Here is a 22393-nt window from a genome sequence, read left to right as displayed (position 1 = left end):
GCCCCAAGATTTCCATGAAGATCAGCATGACTCTGAGATAACAAATGGGTTCGTGTCGAGATAAGTTATTGAAGTTATAGGCAAAGAGATGACAGTTTTGATGTGGCTAACATAAGCTCGCTTCAGTTGAACACCTACTGTAAATTATGACTTCAAACAATGAGTAGCAATTTCCCCGACGAGGACTGTCGCTTATTGGGAAACCAGACTGGAATGCCTGAGGCGCTTCTCTAGAACATGAGCGCCTGGCTGGACGGAAGAATCCTTTATCAGACGTACGGAACCCAATTTTCACAGCCATTTTACCTTAACAGAAACATGATGACAATGATCTAGAACAGACACATTGGTGTTAGATGGTGGGGGTCCAACTCAAATGACACGATGAAAAACTTAGCAAAAAGAATACAAGGGGTACTGCAAAATCCTAATGTTGTTTTTTTTTCTTTTTAATGTGAGCCAGATTGTGCATTTAAAGTTAACTCCACCAGGTCAGACTTTCTATTTAGAAGTTCTGAAAAGATTGCTTAACAGTGTGTGACCAAAAAAGGCTTGATTTGTGGCAGACAGGAGACGAGTGTTGCCACCACGACAATGCACCTACTCACACAGCCATCTCAGTACACCAGCTTTTGGAAAAAGACAGCATGCCTCTCTTGCCCCACACACCTGACCTAGCTCTGTGTGACATCTTTTTGTTTCCACGAAAGAAGAGGGACATGAAAGGACAGTTATTTGATGCCTTAGACAATGTGAAGGAAAAAAATAAGGGAGGTGCTGTCAGCCATCCAAAGAGATGAGTGTGAAAAATGTTTCCAAGAATGGAATTTCAGATTTGAAAAATGTATTAAGCATAATGGAGAGTATGTTGATGGTGAAAGGTTGTTTTGTTTAAAATTTTTTTTGAATATATAGCTTTGGGGAAAATCCGGAGATTTTTTGGGGGGGTACCCCTCATACAAATGCTAAGGAGGTGAAGAAGATGCTAAGTACCATATTAGCCCCCCAAATAGCTACTTGACTCCTATATGAAGACTCAAACCTGCTACCTTTGAGTCACTACAGCCCACAGCAGGCCCATGTGTATCAGAGTCACATGGCTCTGGCTGGTCTTTTGACGATATTCTAAATGGAAGCAAGTCACCCTGATACTGCTAGGGGACTTGAATTGCCAAGTTCTAGGATAGAGTTAGAGTCCTCCAAGGTTTGTGCCAACCACCAACATTTTCTCATTGAGTAAATGACCAAACCCACTGCCATTAGATCAATTCTGACTCATGGGGACCACATAGGATGGAGCAGAATTGTGCCATGGGGTTTCCAAGGCTACACATACGTACAGACAACCTCGTCTTTCTCCCACAGAGCTGATGGTGGTTTTGAACCACAGACTTTATATTAGCAGTCAAATCCTTAATCACTGCACCAGCAGGGCTCTTCAATGACAGCAAAACTGCAAAGCAAATGCGCTGCTATGGAGTCTTTTCCAGCTCACAGTGGTCCAAAGAAAACCAGAATGGAAAGGCTTTGTTGGGTTTTCCAGTATCTCTTTACTGTATCTCTTTACTGAAGCAGACCTCCCAAAAATAAAGCAGCTTGGGGGTGGCAGAGACAGGAAGTGCGATGAGGATTCAGAGCCCAGAGAAGCAGCAGTGGGAGGGAGTGGGAGAGGCAGGGATGGGAGTTGTCAGGGGAGGAGGGCGCAGCTTGTAGCTCAGGCCACTGAATGAAGCTGAGGAGGCATGAATCGCTGGTCGCCAGAAAGCCCCACAAGGTGCCCAGAAAGAAGGAAGTGCACTGAGGAGAAATGGCCACAAAGGTTAAAACAATGGAAACAGCATTGGGGTAGCTGCACGATTAAGATTGTTTTTAATAAGCACTTCCTTTTTTTTTACTTTAAAGTGTGAGATGTGCATATTATTTGATGATGACTGTTCGCAGAGAGCAGTGTGTCTGCACGAGAAGACCGGGCATCATTTTCCTACCAGTTAAGCCCATTAGCAAGGACAGTAGGCCTTTGCAAGGCCTCTTCATTGCTCTGCCCAGGGAAACCTTCACTGCAGATGTGACTTCCCATCACCATGGCAACCCTCATGTAAGCCTTCCCAGTTCATCAGCACAGCCACTGGCCAGGGCACCAGCTCCACTGGGATTGTCCACCCAATGGGCTCAAGGGAATGGGCTTTCCTTCCTGACTGCACAGGCTGCTGTACTGGGGGGCTGGAGGTTTTCAGGCAGTGCCAACAATCCGGCTTCCTACCTGTTGGGCTGCCTGTGCCTCTGAATCACCACATGGAACTCCTTGGGGCTTTGCAGTGTAAATCTCCCATGAAGAGTCCCCAGGGAACAGGAGGGTTTGCTGCTGATGCTGCTGCTGATGGGCGACGAACAGGAGAGAAGTGACATTTTTATGACTAACCGGACCACCTGCTTAAAGTCAAGGAATGCCTTTGTGGTCCCTGCCCTGCTGCCTGTGAGCCATCCAGCTGTCTTAGCGTCAGCCTGCCAGTCCGCCTTAGCACGGTGCGGAGAAAAGAGCCGTCTGGAGCTGCTGCGAAGGGAAAGTTCTATAAGGACACACCAAGGCAGAATTTCCAGCCAGTCAGCAAAGCTGAGGCTCGGTGGCCGCACGCCAACCAAGCGTGCAGGAACAGACAGCATCGCTCTTTAGAAGCAAAGCATCAGGCAGCGTTGCCACGAAGAGGCAGAGGCTTAAACGGTGCCAACTTCTACAAATAGCTATTATTGCCACCAACACGGGCACCACCTTTGTGTGCTCATCTTTGAACAGGGGTGAAAGCCCAGATCCTGCTGGGCATCCAGCATAAGGGCTGAACCCCAATTCAACTGTGGTTGGTTTCGACTCAGGGGGACCGAAGAGGACAGAACAGAGATGCCCCAGAGAGGTTTCAAGGCCGTTTTCTTGAAAGAAGCAGAAGGCCACCTCCTTCCCTTTCACAGTGGCTGCTGACTTTGGACCGCCAAGCAGACAGGCGCAAGCGGAAAGCACTGCCTCCCCCTGCTTAACCCTCCCCCCTTCCCAAAGGTTGCCTTAGCAGAAGCATGGGGGTCCTCCAAATGCAGTACGGAATGGATTTGTACACACATGGGGGTATACAAGCCTGTACTTGGAACAGAGATATTTTTAAATTCTCAACTGAAAGTCTCTGATTCTGATGTCCCCCATCTCTCCTGGGAGTTCTTACATCATTTGCTAACTTTTTCCCTCACTTCTCTAATGCCAGTCTGTCTTGAAAAAGCATATTTTCACATCATACTTAGCCCTTAGCTGCTGGGATGAACTGCATCCAGGAGCCTGGGCTTAAAACAGCACCAAGTGAGATCCTACCATTGTGGTGGGCCGAGGTCTGAAATGGACCTTCTCTGGGATAAAATCAGCTGTGGACCGGGTTTTACTCCTGCCAGGAAGCTTCAAAGGAGAACTCACCTCTCCCTTGTCTGGATTCTGGAGACTGACCACATGCCTAGGTTTTTGTCTTCCATTAATCAATGACAGTAATGGCTGTGTGTCTCTGTGATGTAGGATCACTCTGGGGTGATCCTCCTGATCACTCCTTTCCCTTGGAAGGATGGTTGGGATTGCACTGGGACGATAGAAGCTTGTTGTTAGGGGTCATCTAGTCAGTTCCAACCAACAGAGAACTGGTCCTGCACTATCTTCATAACTGTTTTTATGTTTGAGCCTAATGTTGTTGCCACTGTGTCTAGCCCCCTCCATGAGCGGCTTCTCCTTTAGAGCTGACCATCTACAAAGCATGATGCCCTTTATCAAGAACCGGCCTGTCCTGATAACACCTCTAAAGTTCATGAGACTAAGTGTGAACATTTCCTAAGGAGCATTCTGGCTATACATAGTTCAAGAAAGACATGTTTCTTCTTCTGGCAGTTTCTGCTAGTCAGTACTTTTCACCAATGTCACACTTCAAAGACATTAGTCTTCTGTTTTCACTGTCAAGCCCTCACTTGCCTATGAGGCGACTGGAGATACCAGGGCTTGGATTCATGTGCATCTTAGGCCTCAAGGTCCTTTGCTTTGTTACACTTTGGGCATTTCTGTCCAATGCAGCAAGTCATTTGATTTCTTGGCTGCTGCTTCCATGGGTGTTGATTATGGATCCAAAAAAAAAAATTAAATCCTTGACAACTTCGACCTGCTTCTCTGAGTGGCATCTGTGTGTTTGCCAACGCCTTCAAGGCAACTTGACCTTCTTCCTTCATTGCCATCAGGTCTTTCTGTTTGTCACCTCTGTGAAAGAAGGAGCATCATCAACCAATTCTTGTTGATAGAGCGACTCTTCAAAAACATTTGGGAAATATTCCATTATCTTTCCACGCCGTTTTCCCCTTAAACTATTTGAAACTCCCTCTCCATATCCAACTCCCTCTCCATGTCCCTTCTACCTCTTTTGAGGTTTCCTTTATCATTCGCCTTACTCTCATGGAGTAGCTAGATGAACTCCCTGTTGCCATGCAATCTGACACAGTCACCGATTTCATGAGTTGGGATGTAGACATCTTTGTGGAGGCGGGGGCAAAAAATCTGCCAAGTGCACATGGCTTCTCTCAGAGAGCAGACAGGGAGTCATCCTGAAGAAAGCAGAGTCGAATCAAACGTGCTGTGGAATTCCAATGTGTTAGCACCGCGGGCCAGTAGGTGCTTGGTGAATAAATTGAAGCGGGGAATAGACAATAGAACGAAGGTGCTCTAGGCTTTCACTATGATTGGAGACCCACCTAAACATGACAGACACATTGCAAACTTGGGAAGGGTGGGGGAGCCTCTTGGTTCAAGGAAGAAAAATAATCACCACAGAGGACTGTTTTCCCATTCCCCGGTGGATTTATTTTATACAAAAATAATATTACAGAAAGTCTCAAAGTATCTGCAAAAGGCTCTGAAAGCAAAGATTAAAAAGGAGAAGTGCTGATCATACTGTTTTCTTAGGCAAAAGAGCTGGATGTTTTGTTCAATTGAGATGCACCTCCTTGAATCTGCAACAATCAATCCAGCATCAGGCCTCAGGGTAACTGTAGACACTGAGCCAGGAGAGGAGAGGATGGAGAGAGAAGGCATGCACTGTTCCTCCCTGTCTTCCTCTCCTTTCCTCTTCCCTTCCCCCTGCTTGCCTTTCCTGATTCTCCTTGACTTCCCTGCTTGTGGGCCCCTGGCTCAGAGTCCCTTTCCCTGCAGGAAAAACTCCCTGAAGGCTGGGCTGGCTGGGTGACATTAGGACTCCCTGGAGATTGGATGCTGAGAGGACTGGCCAAGGCAAGGTTTGGCCAGATGACAACGTTATTGGGCAGCATCTCTGGTCTGCTCTGGGGTCCTCTTCTGGGGGCCTTAGAGGTGCCCTGATCTCAGGCCAACTCCCTTCTTCGCTCCATGCCCAGCGGCACTGGAGAGACACCTGCCACCCCTTGGAAAAGCCAGAGGGACAGCTCTGCAGGGTCAAAGAAGGAAGGAATCCTAGCTTTACCCCAGGGACTGAGCAGGAGAACCACAGGTTTCCAGCATTGACAGAGACACACCCAACTGTTTCAGCAAGAACCAAGACAGGCATCTCAGAAGAAGGGGCGCCACCCATAACCTCAGGCCAGCATGGACTGGAAGGCAGAGCTGCCCAGCAAAGGGGGAGGGAGGGACTGCCGCTAAAGGGCAGTGGTCTCAGGCAACAGAAGGAGGTAGATATTTAAATCCATGAATTGGCTCATAGCGAAATGTGAGTGATATGCTATTACCCCTTCACTGAATCTCTGCATACCACTAGGCTAAACATGCCTGCAACGTCTAATGTCATGAGAGCCACAATGGCAATCCTTTGCAGCAGGCATGTCAACAGACATGTGACATAGCTAACGGACAGCGTCACTTCCACACCGAGATCACACACACCAGAATTTCTTTTCCAGGGAATTTTGGATTCTGTGTCTCTGTCATGAAAATGTTGAAGGAAATGAACCACAAATCTTCCTTGAGGTCTAAGAAAATGCACCTTCTCATTACTGGGATCACACATGATCCGTCCCCTTGTACCACATTCAAAGAGAGGTGGCTCAGCAGTCAACCAGGAGTTAATAGAACACAAACGCACATGAGCACTTCAGCTGTCCTCTCTGGAGACAAACTCCAAAAGCCCTTCTCTCTGCACAGGAAACTACTCAATCTTCCTTTGCCTTTGCCTCCTCTCTCAGTATTCTCTGCACAGATGGGAGCTAATCCTGGAAACTGTGTCTCTCAAACACCTACCGAACCAAAGCACATCTCTCTCTCTCTCTCTTTCTCTCTGTCTGTCTGTCTCTGTCTCTCTTTCTCATCTTTTGGCTCAAAAATCAGACCAACCAAGTCAGGGGGAGGGTAGCTAAGAGGAGGAGCTGAAAAATCACTTCCAAAGCTGTGAATCTTTATGGGAGCAGAAAGCCTCATCTTTCTTCCATAGAATGGTTGGTGGGTTTGAACTGCTGACCTTACCATTTGCAGCCTAATGCATAACCAACCCCCCTATGTATATGGCAATAAGGACACATTTCACCAGAGTGAAGTATATCAGTCTTTTATTTCCAAGTGAAAAACAATCTACTGAAACCCAGTCTGTGTTCTCACTTTAGACTCTAAGCCCTTCTATCCTTTTTTCTTTTAGTGAAAATTTCAGGTTGAAAGTTAGATCTTGAAATATATTTATTGATTTTCTTAGCTACGTAAGGGTTCTGATATTTACTTGGGTAAGAAAAAGATAAATATGTATTTATACGCACATACCCACACATATACTTATTCACACACATCTATCAATGTGTTGGGGGAGGTTGCCTCTTGGTGGTTAATGGGCTTGGCTGATAACAGAAAGGTGGGCCGTTCGAACCCACCACACACTTTGAGGAATAAAGATGAGGCAGTTTACTCATATAAAGATCCTCTCTCTCTCTCTCTCTCTCTTGCTTGCTCATTAGCTCTCTCGCTCTCCTGTCACCTTCCTGCTTGTGAGCCACCTTTTTTTTTTTTTTAATGAATCAATAAGAGATTTCGGTTCAGAAACCCTCCAGGGTAATGCTACTCTGTGTGATGCGGTCTCCTATGAAACTGAATCAGGTCGACGGCAGTGCTATTATTGTTCGGTACTGGATCACCTCCATGCACACAGAATAAAACACTGTACAGGCCAAGCCCTGCACCATCCTCCCAATTGCTATGCTTGAGCCAGCTGTTGCAGTCAAAGGGTTGGGTATGTGTGGGCATGAGTGTATACACAAATCATTCAAAAGCATTCATAAAGTCTGGAATTAGGATGAACTTGTCCTTTTGGCAAACAACATTCCAGTTACTCAGTTCTCTATAGTAAGTTGTTTTCACTATTTTAAGAAGAGCATGTTCGTTGAGAAAAATTACATGCTACAATGAACACTTTTATCTATTTTAAATTTTCCTTGCTGAACTCTCTGTGGATTATCAAGTTTTGCATGCAGGAATTTTGGGGATTTTTAGAGATGCTGAATGTGATCCTCCCCACCCCCCGATAAAGTTGGAGATTGTATCAGGTAAGAAACACCAGGATACAGGTGTAGCTACACAGCTATACACCTTATGAACCCCACTGCCATCCCTCGCAGGCTCCCCCATTCTTGAACCTGTCTCTACAACCTTGCTCCCTGCCCTCTGTCCTCAGAGGCCCCAGGTTCTGAACCACCTGGCTTCTCCGTGACTCTGGCTCTATTTCCCAGTCCTTCCGTTTCATGCAAGAGGACACTCATAGGTGATTCATCACTGTACTGTTGTCCTGGGCAATGACACAGTATCCAAAATAGCCATGATCAGTGAACTGAGAAATGAGGAATCGTCAGGCTGTGTCAGGAAACGCAGAAGAACCTCCTGGAGTCCCTTTTCCTGGGATCTTCTCTGGGTCGGTTCTTCACTCCATCTCCACACGGGACCTCCAGTTGGCTCCTCCCCAGCAGCCTCCCATATTGTAGCATAGCTTAACATCACTAATGGCACCTATGATGTTTAAAAGGCTATCTTTTTTTTCTGAGTAAAAAAGAAAAGACGAAGGGAATCATGTACGAATGTGCTTTACACAATTGATGTATGTATGGATTGTGATAAGAGTTGTATGAGCCCCGAATAAAACTTTTTTAAAAAAAGATTATTGTAAAAAAATTAAATTTGGAGATAAGAACTGACACAAATCAGTCTGCCTGTCAAGCAAGATGGGCTTCGATGAGGAGGCTAGAGGCCAATTGTTGGTGGAACTCCAGTTATCACCGAATGGGATGCTGGGAAAAACTAAACAGGCCGAAATGAGCTACCCGGTACATGGGCTTGATGCCATTAAACATGGAAGTGACATTAATTTTCAATGTCTGGGTTCTACACTCACTACGAAATCTTCTGATTTCCATATGGCTCCCCATGTACCTTTACTTTCTGAATGGAGTGGGGCTATGTCAAACACCCCACCTTGAAACAAGCATTAGGAAGGCCAGTGAGAAAGCAAGAGGTGAAGTAAGGCAAGGTGTGCCTGACCCCAAGCCATGGTGTTTCAGTCACCTCATAAGCACATGTGTGCTGGACAATGAAACCTGAAGCAGCACTGTTGCATTTAAGTTGTGGCATTGGCAAAGAAAGAATACTGGGACTATCAAGGTCTTCTGGAGGAAGCAACACATGTCTCCTGGAAGAAGTATGGGTGGGATGCTACTCAGAAGCAGATGGTGAGACTTTATCTCACACACATTGGGAGAGCCAGTCCTTGGAGAAGGAATTCAAGCTTAGTAAAGTAGAGGCTCAGTGGGGAACAAAAGGAAAGGTAGACCCCCTGATGAGATGGAATGACTCGGTGGCTGCAACAAGGGGCTCAAGGAGCTCCCACTGTGAAAACAACAATGCACTAGCAGCATTCCCTCCCCCTGGGACTGGGTGTGGGTGCAGGTAGGAAGGAGCTATCCAGCACTTAATAAGAACCATAAAGGTCAGGAGCCCCATAGAAGTCAAAGCCAGCGTTCATGCCAGTGCCTTCCTGTCCAACTGGCTTCAGGCTCTCTGTGGAGACCGGAGGATGAGCCTTCATCTCTGGCTGTGGACCGCTAGAGCTCACACCCTGTCACGCACATACTTGAGTTGACTTAAGGAGGTCTTCCCCTTCAGCCTCCCATGATCACCACTGGAAGCAAACACCGTATAATAAAAAATTAAAAAAACAACAACAACCCCAAGCACACACAATTACAAGTGACGCCAGCTCAAAGGCAGATTCCCTAAAAGCTGCACAAATTATCCCTAATCCACACACCCTTTTTGTTTCATTAGCTCATAGGTTCCCACACTTATTTGGTCTACTGCCCGCCCCACTGAACTGTCTCAGAAAAAAAGAAAAACAACAACAACAAAAGCAAACACTCAGAACCCTCCTGGCAATGAACCATTTTTGTACTATTGCCCACAACTCAGGATAAAGTATAGGTATCTGCTTTTGTAGATCCTCCCACAGGCTTCTAGCACCCCACGGGGTGGTGCTGCCCACTTGGGAAAGCACTGCATTAAAGACTAGGCTGCCTCAATGCCACCTCTCCCTATGGCATGCTCTGTAGAGTGCTGCCACTCAGGACGTGGACCATTTACTGTCAAAATCCAGAGACAAGGCACTTTGTGAAGTTTCCTTTCTGTCGTCCCGCTTTTGTATCATAGACCAAAGGCAGATCTTCCGGCACCCCTCAATCTCTATTGCCTAAAAAATTAATAAGAAATAGTAATAATAATAATAATGCAGGGTGCCCATGGGGATTCCACGCTCCAATGACTCACCTCTGATCACTGACCAGGGATGTGAAGAACCTTACTATCAGACAGAGTGCACTGGGGAGTAGCCTAGTGCAGATGTACTTGGGTTAAAAATGAAAACACCTCATCATTTTGCTGTGGTGGTTGCTGTTAGGTACCATCAAGTCGCTCCTGTGTACAGCAGAGCAACACACTGCCCGGTCCTGTTCCATCCTCACAATTGTTCTTGGGTTTGAGTCCATTGTTGCGGCGACTATGCCCGCCCATCTCCTTGAGGGCCTTCCTCTCTCTCACTGCCCCTCTGCTTTACCAAGCACGAAGTCCTTCCCCAGGGACTGGCCTCTCTGGGCAACCTGCCCAAAGTACGTGAGCTGTGTCTCACCATCCTTGCCTTTAAGGAACATTTTGCCTTTTCTTCTTCCAAGATCAATTTGTTTGTACTTATCACTTATTCAATCTTTTAAAATTTGCTCCAGTTTTTATTATTTTCTGTTCTTTTCAACTGAGGTTTCTTAATTTTTAATTATGTTGTTGCTATAGAGCTTTCCATTTTGAGGTTTGGGTTGCTTGTTGTGTTTGTATATTTTTCATTACATGAAGTTCAGGATACATAAATCTACAGACAGCAACTGGTTAAGTTTCTTGGGGCTACGCCAAGGGAGGTTGGAGAATGAGGAGCTAATAATAATGAGTACAAGAAAGAAGGAAATATTTTAAACGCTTTAAAATCTGTTTGAGCTATTGAATTCTATAATATGTGAATATGTCAATAAAATTTGCAAAATTAAAAAATAACAAAGCACTGAAGCTTCAGCCCATTCCAAACTCATCCCTCAAGTCTCAGGGCCATCTCTTCTTATTCCCTTTGCATTCAGTTGTTTCTGACAATAAGATGGCTCCCCTTCTACAAATTATGGCTGCTCCTCCCTTGGTGGAGGGATCCTGGTAATACAGTGTGTTAAGTACTGGGCCTCTAACCAGAAGGTGGGTAGTTTGAAATTGTCTGGCATCCCATGGCAGAAAGATGAGGCAATTTGCTTCTGGAAAGATCACAGCCCTGGAAACCCTCTAGAGCAGTTGCACTCTGCCCTAGTGAATCACTAAGAGTTGACATTGATGCCACAGAAGTGGGTTTGGTTTTAGGTTGGCTTTAGGTGACTCACAGAATTAAGCACTCAGATACACAAAAGGTTGCCCCCATGGAACCCACCCGGGCTGTGTTCAAATACAGATCTGGCCATCCAAGTCCGGAAGGCACAGCCCTGAGAATCTTACAGAGCAGCCCGGTCTACTCTCTCCACAGGGGCTGCTCTGAGTCTGCGCAGACTGGAGGGCAGCTAACAATGACCACGAAGACGTAAAATGGGCAGTGCGGTGGTGGGGGAAAGCTTAAGAAGAAGAAACGTGACTTTGGGTGACCCTCTTTGATTATTTACAATCCCCAGCCAAACAAGAACGCCAGTAGTGCAGCCCACGATGACCAATTGTGCAAGTGGAGCCTGCAGCCCTTGTTGAGCTCAGGTTTGCACTGCAGGGAGATTCAGCGCATCAGCAAACACAAGCTAGAAAGCTAACTCACAGAAACCTAAACCAAAGCTTAGCCCCTCCGCTTAGGTTCTGAATACACCCCGAAGGACCAGTTAAAAATGAACCATGCATTGCCATTAGCACAAGAAGAACCAGACAAGCAAATGAATCTACATATTCATCACTTTCGGACCACAACAATTCAATTCCTAATCATGTATCAAATCCACAACTGCCCTGAGCAATCCAATATAAGCAAAGCACACTTCAAGTGAGAGGTCCTTCTGGATGTTGCTGACCTTTTTCCTAATGTTTCAGGTGGATCCACATAGTATAGTGAATGTCTGATTTATGTAACATGCCCCAAAGGCACCACCCCTTTCCTGTGACTTCTTTTTGTAAGTTTCCATTTTGAAGCAGAGCCTTCTGGCCCTACACCAAGGTTACCTTTGTAAACAACAACATCAAAAAAAAAAATTATAGATACTTCAAATTCCCCCAGTGCCTTAGAAAGCCTACATAAAGCAACAGATAAAAAATACATCTAAACATTCATTATCTACAATAATGTATTCTACACAATTTGCGTCAGTTTTTGACGTTAAAAAACTTTCCTTCAGCAAATCTTGACCCAATACATCTCTGTGCTCTTGCAATCTGAAACGTGAAAGACCATTTTTATTGCCATGCCTGATAACACAACAAGAGCCATGCCAGTCAGCCTCACAGCCCCCGTTTTACATGAGAAGGTTAAAAAGGAAATTGGATGTAGAATGCATAATTTTATAATTGCCAATAATGTCTGTCTGCCCTTTGCAGATACATAGGTGGCTGTAATGGGACACAGTTTTCCTTTTATTCAAACCTTTAGGAGTTTGCATCACTCAAAAGAGATTAGGCAGCCTTTTAACATGATCCATTGGCTTCAAAAATTATTATAATTTTCAGAACAAATGAACTTTTCATTCAAGTTCTCCAAAGAACACTTTGATGGAACCATTTTACAACACCACAATTGCCTTTGCGCATCTATTGGGCTTCTGCATATAATTAGTTTCCTTATTACAGCCTGTCTCTCAAATTACTTATTTCAGAATAATGAATGCCCGGGTAATTAATGGCAGTGCTGATGACTTCGTGGACCCTGGCGTCCACTCTGCTTTATCTCAAATATAGTTTTAAGGAAACATGCTCCCCGCCCCCCTTCAGAACTTATGCAAAGACAATGTGTGGTTTGAAATAAAAATAGAGAATTCTTGGAACCAATTATAATATGCCTTATAAAAGTTTTGGGACTGTGAAAATCGAGACACAGGAAGGAAAATAGATTGGCAAAATGGAAAAAAAAAAAAAGGAAAAGAGCCCCTACTTACCAGGCGTGAAGTTGTATCGAGCTGAAAACCCCATCGATTCCAGCTCTCCATCCGCAAAGAATTTAATCCATAGAAATCTTCCACTGGATTTTATCACAGGTGGGTTCTGCTGTCCACAGAAACGTCCAATTATTGGAGAAAAGCCAAAAGGTCCATCTCGAACTTCAATATGATCAAATTTGCACTCCCAAGAAGGTTCAATAGAATACTTTTCGTCAAAATAAAGTTCAATGCATTGTCTCGGGGCAGCTGAAGGAGTAAAGGACAGGAAGAGTGCGTTCAGAAGGCTGCTTTTCAAAACCTTTACTTGGCTTGTTTAATTCCTTTCCAGCGGTACCTGCACAAGTTTGATCAAGCTTTGAGCAGGACACACGGGGAAATGCAAACTAGGTGTATAATAGACTGCATCCTCAGGGCCACTATGACCATAAGAATGTCTACATGGTCCCTACCAAAGACAACAACCCTTCAGTGACTATTACTCTGATAGTAGCTTGACCCTTTCTGAGTCTAAGGATGTGGTAACAAACCAGAATATTCCTAAAAAAAAAAAAAGCTGCCGGATCAGGTCTACAAATACAGAAGAGTTTCTCTGGCACTCCCCCATATTTCCAAGAGACCCCAAGTATCAAGTCAGAAACTCCTTGAGAATCACATGGTTTAGAGCACAAACATTCAATTAATCCCAAATGGATACCTTGATAAGAACAAAGTGATTAGACAAGAAAAAAGGAGAGGACTGTTTCAAGGACACAAATCAAATCATATCACCCTCGAGTTTAAACTTCAGTTATTCTGTGCTGAACTACAGGATAACGAGACAAATATTTAATATGATCGATATGATCCTATTATAAGATCAAGAATCCACACCCACACAAGAATAAGTTCAGACCCTCCAAACTGGTTATCTAGGATGTCCTATCTAGGTTTTCAATATACCCATTTTCCTGCATGTCTACAGACCTCTGACTTATTAAGCTTCAACCCACAGGGGGACTCTTGGTTAAATAAAATGCCTTGTCAACTTGTTTATATCTATTCACATAACACATTGACCTACTGCCCTCTTTAGGGACAAAAACATTACCCAGCACCCCCTTGTCATAAAACCATTGTACGATAGTCTAGATAAGTGCTTATCAACCTGGGGGTCGTGGCCCCTTTGGGGGTCAAGCAACCCTTTAACAAGGTTTGCCCAACTCATAACAGTAGCAAAATTACAGTTATGAAGTAGCAACGAAAATAATTTTTGGTTGGGGGCTCACCACAACATGAGGAACTGTATTAAAGGGCCACAGCATTAGGAAGGTTGAGAACCACTGGTCTAGACAAAGCATAGGTCTCTCTGCTTTCACAGTGCCTTCCCTCTTGGATTGCTCCAGCCCCACGCCACCCCCACCCCCAGGGTCTAGCCTCATCCACTTTGGGAAACACTGCAAGACAAGAACCACATCTTCTTGCCCTCCTTTCCTCAGAACTTAGCTGAGAGTCCATCCCAAAACTCTGTGTTGAAATGTACTGTGTGAAATGTACTGAGCTTATCATAACCCATGTTTTCTATAACTCTGTAAGACCTCATAGGTCTGCAAGCCCTTCACATCCATCACTCTGTGGAGACCCGGATCCCCTGACATGGCCTGGACAGCTCAACATCTGACATTCCAACTCCTATGTGGCCAGGACATGCCCAGAATGACAGTTTCTTCTAATCCATGTGTCCTTAAAACAACCCCGAGTAACAGAGCAGAGCTGCCCCGCAAGCAGGGTGTCCTATGCTGTCATCTTTATGGGAAGTGGTCACCAGGTCATTCTCCTCAGGAGCTGCTCAGTGGGGTTGGAACTGCTGTCCATCTACCGCCATCTATCTGTTAGCAGCCAGGCCCCCATCTATGCACCAGCAGGGCTGCTATGGATGTTAAAATACCAATACACTCTGACTCTATTAAGAAATGAGCAGTTGCCTGAGCCCTCTGGGGGCTTCTTAGCTGGTGAGCCTCTCCTGGGACCACCTCCTTCCTGTAGTGCAGAAGTGAAGACCGGTCACAGCAGGGCTCTGGCTACTCTGTGGTCAGCAGCTCCCAGGAGGATCACTGACCGTTGAATATCACTTTGATGCCCTTAAACAGAAAAGCTCACTGCTCTGTGGATACCTCCAGTTTACTAGGAGCTGCGATTTCATGGGATCTGGAAATTAGCACCTTGGAAATGAAAGGTAACACTTAGGTAAAGCTTAAGGTAACCTGGTGCTTGCCAAGTTGAAAATGGAAAATACATTGGTTAGGGTCAATGTGTGTTAAAAGTGCACTTTAAGGATTATCTATAATCTTGAAAAATGTTTCTGATTACAGGGACAATTTAGAGCGACCTGAATAACTCTTGCAAGAAACCCAGAAAGGCTTTTATTTGATATCAGAGGACATCAGAAAGGTCAGCAAATGTAGTCATGATCATAACATACTTATTCTATACATTCTGCAGATCTGCACATTCAAAAACACCCTTAAAAGATTCCATGGAAATCACATTGGTTGGTTTGTTATCCCAATGTATTAGTCCAAGTCCAAATTAGTGAACACTTAAAAGACTAGGTCCATGTAAACATGACTCCGATGTATGCTACTCATCTCTATATTACTGTAATTTATTATATACACGCTCGCTTATCTCCACTCAGTTGAGCCAATCTGACATGTTTTTGAAGACACAAACTATATCAGCATCAGGGATAGTACTTTTCCATGTAAATAAAAGTATTACATTGCATTCCTTTGAATGGGGAAAGTCAAGGAAACAAAAGGACAGTCTTCAGCTAATTTCCATGAATCTCCCTCTTTATATCTCTACCTAATTGTAACTTCTCAGCTATAAAAGTACCTGCCTGTTTTCCTTATTAAGAAACGAATAGCCATCTGAGAGTAACTCATGGATTCACATCTTCATTCGCATTTCCACTTGAGTTTGATCTCATATGGATGAGTACGTCCAAAGGTTCCTTTCAGAAACCATATCACATAGTTTTTAACATTCTCGGGTGTAGATGGACAATCGCCTTTCCTTTGGTCCAACTTGTTGGAATCAACCAAGCACTCATAGGAAAATCACTGCACTTGGTCTTTTTATAAAAGATAAACATGTCCCATATTTTCTGTTGCAGATTTAAAATAATCATATAGGTGAATGGTTTTAGCACATGCAAATTGGTTGAAGATACTGAAGCTCAACTCCCTAAACAAAGCTGCCATTTGCAGCTCCATTTCTCACCAAAACTCCCATCACAAGGTTCTAAAACAGAGGTTCCTTGCCACGGGGATTCCAACCCTGTGAGTCTCTCTGACCATTTAGGAAGCTGGAGAAGTGTTCATCAGAAGGATACTCCTGCGGACAGAAGTTTGCTTCTAGTTCTCAGACCACGTGGAATGCAAAATAGTAGCTCTCCTCACCATGACTGACCCGTCACTTAAGTACTTTATCACAGCCGTCTCTCACTAAGAAATGGTTATTATTTTTTTTCGCTGTTTTTTTTTCTTATCTTGTTTTAAGTCACAGAAGGTTATTCTCTTTGGGATTCAATATGAACAATTTTTGTGTTAATGGAAAGAAAGAGGATGAAAGAAAGGGGAGAGAGGAAGAGAAGAAGGAGGGGCAGATAGAAGAGGGGCTGGAAAGCAGGACGGTGAGGAAGGAGAGAGCCAATGGACAGGGTGGAAAGGAAGAGTCCATCTTACTCTGTGACTTCCACAGCCCCCCAGTATCTCCCACCAGTCTGCCCCTCCTTTCCTGGGAACTGGCTGCTCCCCTGGTCAATATCATGCTCACCTTAAACGTACTGAGACCCCCTGAAGAGCCAAGGGCAAGAGGAGCATGTCTGGCTTATTTTTCTTTGTTGTCCCAATGGGCACATTCATCTCTCCGGGCAGTTCTTCCACCAGCTGCTGGGCCATTGCTCTGGCTCTCCAGCTTCTCCTTCTAAAGCCCAGTCAGGCCCACTCTGACCATTCCTTATCTCATTTCCCAGACCTCTCTTCTGTTTGGTCTCCTGGCATTCTACACCAGCTCTTCCAGTTGCCACTGGCATCCATGCAGGCCTATTCTAATATAATGATGCCCGTAGTTCCAGCCAAGACCAAATAACTCCAAAATCCCAGAAAGATCCCAGGCATCTGTGTGTTGTTTTTTTTTAAGTTGAATAACAGTGCTCCAAACATTTGTGGGACATCCTGTTCCTCACAGCAAGCTCACACACCATCACTTTGTGAATTACAGTATTTACTTGTGTATAAGCTGAGTTTTCAGCACATTTTTATGCAGTTTTTGTGGTAAAATTAAGTGCCTTGGCTGATCTTTTGGTTGGCTTTTACTCGAGTATATACGGTACAACAATACATTTGCAGATATCTCCACTGCACCCCACAGCCACCTAAGCAATCTTCATGGCAGGCTTCTGACTGGACACCAAAATGAGACACAAGGATTTTCCTTTAAACTTTCTTTCTCCACCTGCATCCTTCATCCATGGAAATTCATTCTGACAAGCCACCGAGCTGAGATCCTTAACTGAGTACCAGAATTCCTTGTGCTCATATCCTCAATCCAAGTTCATAAGCATCTTTTATGTCCAACCCTATAGGAGCCTCTCTAGGTCAGGCCTGGGTCCTTTGCAATCACTTATTATTGTGGCCTCCTTTCTGTCCCTTCCTCATCAGAATACCGTCATGTTATGTAGCTCATTACTTTGCTCGTTACCAACAAGTTGATTCCAACACACAGCGACCCTATAGGGCAGGGTAGAACCATGTGGGTTTCTCAGCCAGTAGCTCAATCCAGGAGGAGAATGCCTCATCTTTCTCCTGCAGAGCTGCTTGTGTTTTTAAACTGCTGGCCTTGTGGTTGGCAGCCCAACTCATAACCACTACATAGCCAGGCTCTTCCTTGTTTCAACAGCACCCCATGTCTCCAAAAGAAAGTCCAAACTCTCATGAGCAGGACAGATGGACTCCTGGGTGCTCCTTTATTTGGGACTGTCCACCTCTTCAGCCTTCACACCATATACAAAGACCCTCCAAACTGTTTGTGGTCCCCAGTCATACCCTATCTCTACACAGGTACATATACAATTACACTTTGGGAGTGTCATCAGGAGGGACCAGAACCTGGGGAAGGTCACCATGCTTGGACAAACAGTAGTTGTGATTACATGCTGTTGAACTGGTTCAGACTCACACTGTCACATGCTGACTCATAGTGGCCCAATTGAGCAGTGCAGAACCACCCCTAGAGGTTTCCAAGACTGACAATCTTTACCAAACCACAAGCCTCCTCTTTCTCCCTCAGAGCAGAGATGTCCAATTTGTGACCCACTACGCCACCAGGGCTGCCTATCTTCAACAGAACAAGCCAAACACTGCCCAATTTGCTTCCTCCTCACGTTGTGGCAGCCACTGTGTTATTCCAAATGACCAAGGACTTTCCTCTTTTTCACTGACCTTCCACTTTACCAAGAAGCCCTGGTGGCTTAGTGAGTTATACACTGAGCTTATAAGCACACAGTCAGCAGTTCGAACCCACCAGTTGTTCTACAGAACAAAATTAAGAAAGATTTAAAGTCTCGAAAACCTTGTAAAACAAGTCTACTCTGTCCTGCTGGGTTGCTCTGAGTCAGAATCAGCTTAACCGCAGTGGGTTCTACTTTACCAAGCAGGAACACTTTTCCCAGGGTCTGGCCCCTCCTACTAACATGGCCCAAAGTGTGTGAGATGAGGTGTCAAAATAGAATGTATCAATATGCCCAGTCAAGTAGATGGTCCGCGAAAATGAGGCAAACCCTCAATTTGATGGGTGGACAAGAGTCTACAACAAGTTCAAAAGTCTGAGAGGATATAAGGATGGGTCGAGACCAGGCAGTATTTTGCTCTGTTGTGCTCAAGGTTGCTCAGTAGGAACTGGCTCAATGTCGCCTACAGTTACAACATTCTCTAGACCTGGAGAATAAGCCTCAGTGACCGTGGTCCTCTAAACCAATGTTTTCAGCAGGTAGGACTATACATCTTCCACTTACAGTACATGCTTTATATTTTTATGCTACAAAAGAAGTAGACATATATATGTGTGGATTATGCTAATGATTATTAAACTAATAGAATACTCATTTTCCAAACCATTCCCATCAGATTAACAAATGTTATGTCAACAACGCATCCATCCCCTTACTCCTTATGTAAGTCACTCAGTTGCCAGAAGAACTTTTGAAATCACTGATTTGCTTTTGTGTCCCAGAATGGGGACACAAATAATTTATTCCTAAATGTTCCAACTATCAGCTTGATTCCCAATTCCACTGTGACTTGATTTGCTTGGATATGTTCATGCAGGAGATCTCCAAAACCCACTTTTGTAATGTCCATGGTCCAGCCCAGTTGGAGAGAGGGCTCTGGCAAGATCTCCCTCTCTCTCCTCACCTTCTATGATGTAGATGCACTCCCGGTCAGGGGGGTATTTGCTGGGGTAGTTGGGAGAGGTAAAGACACCTCCTTCGGCATGTTTTGTCCAAGTTCCGCACTGCACTGACTTCTGTGTCTCTGAAGTGGCTTGCTTTTCTGTAATACATAAATAAATATTAAAAGCACCATCATCCAAATGTCTATAAGATTAAAAATAGAGAGGAACATTCTTATAATTTCCATTAAGTAAATTAATTTCTCAATGTTGTCTTCATCAAAACCAATCAATTATACACACTACAAGCTTTCCAGAGAGTCTGTAATAAGAAGAATACGCAAAACAGAGGAAAATGCAAGAAAATTAGGGTTCTTCCACTCCACTTTTTTTTAAGAAACATACCTGTTCCTTTCTTGGTTGCCCCAGATAAATGAAGGATGATTAAACTTGCTACAACTGAAACAGCAAAAAAAAAATTAGAGAAAATGAGTGTCCACTGGCACAGTCAAGTTTAAGAACAAAGTAATGCAATTTAGAGAGCAAACAGCATCAACACAGAGCAACTGGCCCAGCGCTCACTGTTCATCCTCGATGGGGCACGAAAATCTGGCTGAAAGTGTACAGAACAAGGTCCCCTGGGGGCCTTGGAGCCAGTATCACAAGTCGTGAAGGGATATGGCTGGAACTCCCAAGGGAGTACACATCCTACAAGACTCAGGGCCACACTGTCATGTACTAAGGCCACAGACAGTACCCAGCAGGGCCTGGGCTCTACCTTTTCCACAGGGCATGATTGAAGTCTCTCAGGGAAAACAAGGGACAGCAGGGACAAATAGCAAGGGGGTCACCCAAGCATGAGCAGGGCCTCCTCCACTGGCTGTATTTGATACTAACAATACCAGGCCATTCCTCTGGACAGGGGGTGGGGGGATGGGGGAAAGGGGGAGGGGAGGCAGGGGAGCAGAACTGGTAAGAAGTCACACAGATTAACTTGGATTGGAGGCCTTAAACAGCAGCTTTATAAAAATGAACATTATAAGAACATAGTGGATTAACAAGAAAACATTCTCCTTCCTATGAAGCTGTCTTCCAGTCTGCACTTAGATTTAGCACTTGGTGCTACCCAGAAATAGATTTTGATATTTTTTTTTTGAGAAAGGTCAATTCTGTAAGCATTTTTAGATGGATCTGTGTGTTTGTATAAAAAAAGAAGCCAACCTAGCCAATTGGGCAGGCCCAGGCTAACCAGAACTGCTCGCTCTCCTTTCCACCCTCTGGGTTTTACTGGACGTTTTTTTTTTTTTTTTACAAAACGAAAGTGAGGGAAGCAGGAAAGCCATCGGGTCCTCACACTCGCCTGCTTTTTCTGCTTGATCTGAAGCCTTTGCTCGACTCCATAGATTCTCTTGGTTCTACGCGGTGTGTAATCATAGTTATGCTTAAAGGGAATGCTCGGGCCAGGATATCCTTCAAAGAATAGCCTACTGTAAAGCCCACCGCAGGTGCTTATTAAAAACATATTATTTGGCCTTGATCTTCGCTGATGGGGAGACATACCGGCGATATGATTTGGCACGGAGTCCTGCATTGCTTTAAGTTGGAGAAAAGAAAATACAAAGTCTCTAGACTGGCCACCTGCTTTGACAGAAAACCACGGGAGGAGGCGGCGGCTGCTTGTGTGCTTCTTGGTAGAGAATGGTACAGATGGGAAGTTCGCCGCCCGCCGGCTGCGCACACACACGCGTGCGCGCAGAACGCATCTTTGATGAATGCATCAGGGAGGGATGTCTGGAGGGTTCGGCTCTGCTATTTCCAAAAAAGCACGGTGGTGCTCACCTAAGCACACCCTGCTGAGTGAAGTGCAAGTCCCAGAGAGAGAACCCCAAACCTTGCTCAGTTCTGTGAAACACACAGGAATCTCCGGATTTAATTTCTCTAGTTATTTCCGCACCCGACACTGACACTGCTGTTATAACCACACTCTTAAAGCAACAACCAGCGTCCAGCGCTCAAAACCGAGTGCAGGTGGGCTTCATGGACGCACTGCCGTGGCGACAGGGCCCCCCCGAAATCAGGAAGAAGGGTAGTTTCGGTGAAAGGCAGAGTAGTGAGCCCCTCTGAATCCTTTCCCAGGAGCCCGCACGCCGGTCTCCCTTCCACACGCACCCCTCGGACCAAGCCCTGAGCCCGGCTCACCCCGCGGTGGGTTCCGGCTCCTGAAAAGCCAAGAGTCCTGGGCAGACCCCAGCGGAGAAGATGGCCCAGGCGTGCCACCATCCCCACGCCCCGCTTCCGGATGCTGCAATCCAGAAAGTTTCCACCTGCCGGGAGCCAGGGGTGGCGGGGTCCGGCGCGGCGTTCGCTAGGGGCGGGATGGGGGGAGCAGACGGACGCAGAGGGCGCGAAGCGCGCGGCGGCGGGGACTCACTGTGCAACACGGCGCGTCCATGGATCATGTCTGTGCGTTACACCCGAGGCTCCGAGCTCCACGAATTCCATTTAGAGACGGGGAGGCGTCCGGAGGCGGGGAGAGGACCGAGTGGCAACAACGTCAATCTGCCCCCCGGAGCCGACTCGGGGCGCAGATGGGCAGAGCGGGGCTCCGAGCCCGGGGATCAGTCCCCGGGCGCGGGGAGGTGGCCAGGGGCTCCCAGCCCCGCAGCAGACCAGCTGCGAGTCCCTGACTCGCCTCCGCTAGCTCAGCGCCGTGAGGCCACCGGCCCCACCGTGACGCTCGCCACACGCCTGGCGCCCGGCGCCACCATCACTCGGCCGCTGGCGGCAGGCTCCTCTGCATCATCGCCGCCGCCGCAGCTGTCACAGGACGCGGCGGGCGCGCGGGCGGGCGGGCGCGGGGAGCCCGGGACCCGGGGCGGGCGGGCGGGCGGAACGAGGGCGCCGGCCGGTGCAGACCGACGGCGGCACGCTCAATCCCCGGGCTCGCACTGCGCCGGCCGCGGCTCTGAGCAGCGGCCCCCGGAGGCCGTCCGGCAGCCCTGCGCGCCCCGGCCCTGGGGGCGCCGCCGCTGGGGCATGGACGCCGCGCGGAAAGGGGCCGGCATGGGCTCCGGGGGCGCCGCTTCCGGGATGGATCCCAAGAGCCAGGGGCGGCCTGGGGGCGTCGGCAGCCCCCGGGCGGGGGCGGGGCGGGGTGAAAGCCGGAGGCCCAGTTACCAGGTGGGCGCCTGAGTCATCTCAGGGGGTTGCGCGCCCCTCCAGAAGACTGAGCAGCTCAGAGTGGCCCGCACCCAGGGCGAGTGCG

General features: G+C 46.4%; 1 protein-coding gene across 1 annotated transcript in view; it reads right to left on the bottom strand.

Moving 5' to 3' along the window:
• NETO1 (neuropilin and tolloid like 1) overlaps positions 1 to 21587 on the bottom strand; it is a 127620-nt gene extending 106033 nt beyond the window's left edge. Inside the window, exons 1-4 of the mRNA XM_075532713.1 lie at positions 21560 to 21587; positions 19534 to 19587; positions 19152 to 19289; positions 12694 to 12942 (exon numbers count right to left, since the gene is read on the bottom strand). Coding sequence (XP_075388828.1) covers positions 12694 to 12942; positions 19152 to 19289; positions 19534 to 19587; positions 21560 to 21587 — 469 coding nt within the window. The remainder of the gene's footprint in view (positions 1 to 12693; positions 12943 to 19151; positions 19290 to 19533; positions 19588 to 21559) is intronic.
• Positions 21588 to 22393: the final 806 nt, after the last annotated feature.

This window comes from Tenrec ecaudatus, chromosome 15 (genome assembly GCF_050624435.1).
Source record: "Tenrec ecaudatus isolate mTenEca1 chromosome 15, mTenEca1.hap1, whole genome shotgun sequence".
Classification (NCBI taxonomy): Eukaryota; Metazoa; Chordata; class Mammalia; order Afrosoricida; family Tenrecidae; genus Tenrec; species Tenrec ecaudatus.
The sequence above is the reverse complement of the archived record's forward strand: the minus strand, read 5'-3'. Positions and strand labels throughout refer to the sequence as shown.